General features: G+C 45.2%; 1 protein-coding gene across 1 annotated transcript; it reads right to left on the bottom strand.

Annotated features, from left to right (window-relative positions):
• Positions 1-606: 606 nt before the first annotated feature.
• On the bottom strand, positions 607-3507 carry irx5a (iroquois homeobox 5a). The gene is made up of 3 exons (XM_057851353.1): positions 2840-3507; positions 1964-2402; positions 607-1582 (listed from the first exon to the last, which is right to left on the bottom strand). The coding sequence occupies exons 1-3, from the start codon at positions 3134-3136 to the stop codon at positions 900-902; spliced, it is 1419 nt and encodes a 472-aa protein (XP_057707336.1). The 5' UTR covers positions 3137-3507; the 3' UTR covers positions 607-899.
• Positions 3508-4697: the final 1190 nt, after the last annotated feature.

Below are 4697 nucleotides of genomic sequence, written 5' to 3'. Positions count from 1 at the left end.
CCCTGATTTCATATTATAAGCAGCACCGACAGAACCAGAACCAGTGGGGCCTCCTGTTGTGAAATCAGGAGCAAGTGTGACACCTACCTGCGGAACAAGGAAGAGTTTCCACGACACGCGTGACAAACAAGCACCCACCCACGTACTTTTTTCCCCTACTCGTGTGTGTGCGTGTGTCCAAACAGCCATTAAAAATAGCGAGTGTGTCCCTCGCCTTGCATTAATGGAGCCACTATGTTGTGAATGTACGAGCTCTCTCTCCCTCTCTGTCTCTCTTCTAAGCATGAGTATCCCTTTGCAATAGTAATGAGGTCTAAATTCGACATAAAATCGAGCTCATTACCTCGGTCCGCCACCTGATTGCACCGCGTAAAACACGCCAGGTAATTGGTTTTAAACGGCTTATTACTATGGAAACTTTTAATAAAAATGGAATAGATTATTTTTGCTGCGATTTCATAAATCTTTACTGAGCAAATTAAACAATTTAAATGTTTGCCTTTAAATTCAGATTTTTCCCCCCTCTCAAACCCCCCTCGATTGTAATGTTTGACGCGTTGCGTATTACTCCCACCCCCTTTTTTGTTTTATAGAAACACACTGCCACCCACAAAAGAACCGCTGCACAAATATATTTATATAGTTTTTCCTCTCTCCATAATTTACTTCAAAGATAGCATGTTGTCCATTTTCTTAAATACAAAAAAATGCTACATTAAATATACATGTTTAATACAAATAACTTCGGCTGGAGCCTTTAAGACCATTCTCGTAATACACTCGTTGAGAAACTAAACATTTTTTCTCCGATGAATGGGGGAGAATATAATGTTCAAATGTGGGATTTTTTTTTTCATTTTGCAAATAAATTAGAAAAAAAAGTCTTTTTGTCTGAACTGTTAAATGTTTGACATACCTTTCTTCAGTTCGTAAGGGGTGTCTTTACAAAGCTCTACCTGCGTTTGGCCCCTCACTCTGTGGCTCTCCCTCACCAAAGCCTCGGCTCTAGTTAACACAGTCTGGCTTAATCCATTGAAGTGCGCCGTGGAGGAGGGGGTGCTGCTGGGGCCGGAGCCGTGGAGGTGTCCGAAAGTGGTCCCGTGGTAGTTCGTGTAGCCCGGGTAGAAGGGCGACGCATAATAGAGGGGCCGCGAGAGAACACCAGGGGAGGACCGGGAAGGGGAGCCCGATGCGGGGCCCATGACGACCGGGCAAGGCTGCTGCTCACACCGCTGCAGTTGCGGCGTCTCCCCGCTGCTTTTGCACCGGTCCGACGAGGTGGCGATCTCCGCAAGGGACCACAGTTTGGGTTTAGGAGCCGAAGGGGGGGAGTGGATGACGGAGGTGGGCGCGTGGCTCAGGTCCGACGACGGAGCCCCCACCGAGCGTGGTGACGACGTGGTGGGCTTGCCGCCGCAGGCTGAAGAAGAAGAATCCAACAACAAGTCCCTAGTCCGCTCCTGTGAGTCCTCTGGGTCTTTGGACTCAGAGTCGCTGAGGATGGGGTCCACGTCCTTGGGGTGCAGGGGGTCCTCCTTGAAGCGATCACAACCCAAGTCCACGGGGTGCAGCGCTTTGGCATCTGCATATGCAAATAACATGTTGAGATGCATGAACGATCAATTTAAATATTTATTCCAAATTATTATTTTTTTAAATCTGCAAATTAAAACAAACAAATGCATGTTTTTTTTTTCTTTTAATGAGGCCAAAACACATCATAGTGTGCCTTTGGAGATAAATGGCGTGCTAAACACTTTGCATGAGCAGCAGTTTCATCCACTGGCAAGTCAAACGAGGGCAGTTCAAGGTGATTATTATTTAAAGCGATTGTCCCATTATAAATAATACACCGCCATTAAGCAGCAATCAATTTTGCACCCTGAGTGGAAACGACTGGGATGAAAAATTGATGTTTTTTTTTCCCCTCTCCCCCTTCTCCCTCTGCATGCGCACCACCAACCTGCTTCAGCATCCGAGGATTCTTGGGTCTGGTCTCCGGTGGGTTTGAAGTTATTATTATTGTTATTATTAGGAGTCACGTCGTCGTCGTCGTTCTTCTCTAGGTCGATATTCTCGTCCTCCTCCTCGTCCTCGCTGCGGTTGCGTGGTGTCCACGTCATCTTGTTCTCCTTCTTGAGCCTCCGGCGAGCGTTGGCGAACCAAGTTGAGACCTGGGTCAGGGTCATTTTAGTGATAATAGCCAGCATGATCTTCTCGCCCTTGGTCGGGTACGGGTTCTTGCGGTGCTCGTTGAGCCAAGCCTTGAGCGTGGCGGTGGCGTCCCGCGTGGCGTTCTTGCGGTAGGCCGGGTCGCCGTACGGATAGGAGCCCAGCGGCGCCGCGTACGGGTGGTACCCGATAGAGCCAGCCATGCCCGTGGAATGCTCGTAGGGCGAACTCTGGGAGGCACAGTGCAAAATACTCATGCACTTTCATTTTGCAAAAAAAAAAAAAGCACTAATTTCACTAACTAATTTGATATTATTTTTATTTTATTTTGTTAATAAAAGAATGCAAGTATGGTATTTTCAATATATAATTGCATGTCAGTCTTTGAAGTTAACTATAAACAGGCCCACATGCTCAGTGAGCACTTCCCCCGAAAGTAAAGAATTTTAAAATTGCATATATTTTCGATTTTATTAAGTTTTTCATGTGCACAGAATTTTTTTAAATAAACAAAGGATAAAATAACTAGTAATTATGACAGTTAAGCATGCCCCAATTAAAAAACACACACCAAAAACACACTTTTCAAACATAACTTTCCTGCATGGCTATAATCCAGCATTTCCAACAAAAGCATCTGTTTAAAAAATGTATTTTTTGCACTCACCACGTACGAGGTGAAGGTGGCCGCCGCAGCCGCTGCCGCGTCCGCACCGTACGGCAAGTGGTGCGAGTTGTAGCCGGGCGAAGCGCCACTAAAAGCGGCCGCGGCTGCCGCGGCGGCGACGGCCGCGGTTGAAGCGGTGGTAGATCCCGCGTAGGGTGCGAACGCGGAGCCAGAAGACGACCGACCGAGCTCCTCCGTCCTGGGTCCCGAGATGACGCTGGTGCCGTAGGCTGCCGGGCACGAGTAAAGGGCCAGGGAGGCGGACGGCTGGTACAAGTAGCCCTGAGGGTACGCCATAGCTGCGGCAAGTTTAACACTGTCTCCCCTCCACTTTTTTTTGTGCCTTTTCCCCTTGCTTGTTTTCCCCGCCTCAGCCTCTCATGGGCGCATAGAGACAGCGGTGTGTGGAGACCTGCTGCCTCCTCCTCCTCCCCCCAAATAAAAAATCTTTTCTTTCTCCAGTTGTTGTTTTTTTCTCGTGAAAGTTGCAGCTCCTCTCTTGTAGTGCCCCCTTGACTATTTTGCTTTCGGCCGTCAAGCAGACTTTTTAGGGGGGCTTCGCCTGCCCTGCATGGGAAAAACTAGTCGCGTATGCCAAGATGCTAAGTTGGAAATTGAGGAGCCTATACTTCGCTTCACAGCACGCTCCTCCTCTCTGTCGTCCTCCTCCCTCCTTCTCTTTAGGGGTGTAGTCACTGCAAAGTGGAGGGAGCACTCACTCCCTCTCTCGCTCTCTCTCTCTCTCTCTCTCTCTCTCTCTCTCTAACTCTCTCTCTCCTCATCTCTCGCGCTAACTAACATTCTTTCATTTCTGTCGTATTTATATATATATTTATTGGTCTTCACACGCTCTCTCTCCAAGTGGAACAATGCAAAGGCTCATTTCGGAAGGCGACATCACGCCAGGCTTCTCAACTTTTTTGTTCCCCTCCTTTATGTTTTTTGCACCTCCACTGAACTGCTTTCAAGATAAATCCACAACCAGGATTTTTGAACTACTTTTATTATTTTTCATCAATTGCTTCCCTTTATCTTATTTTTTTTAACGTTCAAATCGGTTTTGCGCTTATATAAAAGGGTGATTTTAGCATGAAATCTGCAATGGCGAGTTTCATCCATCCATTCAGGTGCATTGTTTTTTATTTTGTTTTGTTTAAACAGGTTTAATAGCACGGATATACGCAAGACAAGTTAACATGTGTACTTGTGTGTGGCAGTCACAGTATAGCGTGCGTCCAGGTATCTGAGATCATTGAAATATTTTCGAATATCCATTTAATATTCCTACTTTAATTAAAACAAAAATGCATTTTACATGATTGTATTTTTACCCCATATGTTTATATAAGGTATATTTGAATTAAAATGTTATATCTTCATCAAGCTGTTCGTTTGAAAACGCATGACATGTTTTTAAATAGTTCGTTTTTGCAGCATTTAAATTTTCACGATTTATTCTTAATCTGTTTTCATGTTTGCACGTCTAGTTTATTTTCTGCGTTCGACGGGCCACACGTTTACTTGGCACACAGAAAAAGTGTATTAAAATATATATGCATCTTAATACATTTCCATATTTGGTTTTGCCATGGCGTATTAATCATTTTACTTTATTTATAACAATCTATTTTATTGACCCTAATTTTGATCACATATTATTTTTGAAAGCAGTGGATTTTCTCTGTTTGGATTTCTTCTTTGCCGTCTGGTTCAAGTCTCTATTAAGCCGAAAGGGATCGCTGTAGGCGCTGCTAAAGAGTAAATGCGCGCGCCTGGTAATCACGTGGTTTCGAAAGGGGGGGAATGCAGCGCAAAAAAATAAGGAAAAAAGGGTGATGACGCTGAAACAGAGCAGTCG

This window comes from Corythoichthys intestinalis, chromosome 1 (assembly GCF_030265065.1).
Source record: "Corythoichthys intestinalis isolate RoL2023-P3 chromosome 1, ASM3026506v1, whole genome shotgun sequence".
Classification (NCBI taxonomy): domain Eukaryota; kingdom Metazoa; phylum Chordata; class Actinopteri; order Syngnathiformes; family Syngnathidae; genus Corythoichthys; species Corythoichthys intestinalis.
This window is presented reverse-complemented; position numbering and strand designations above follow the sequence as displayed.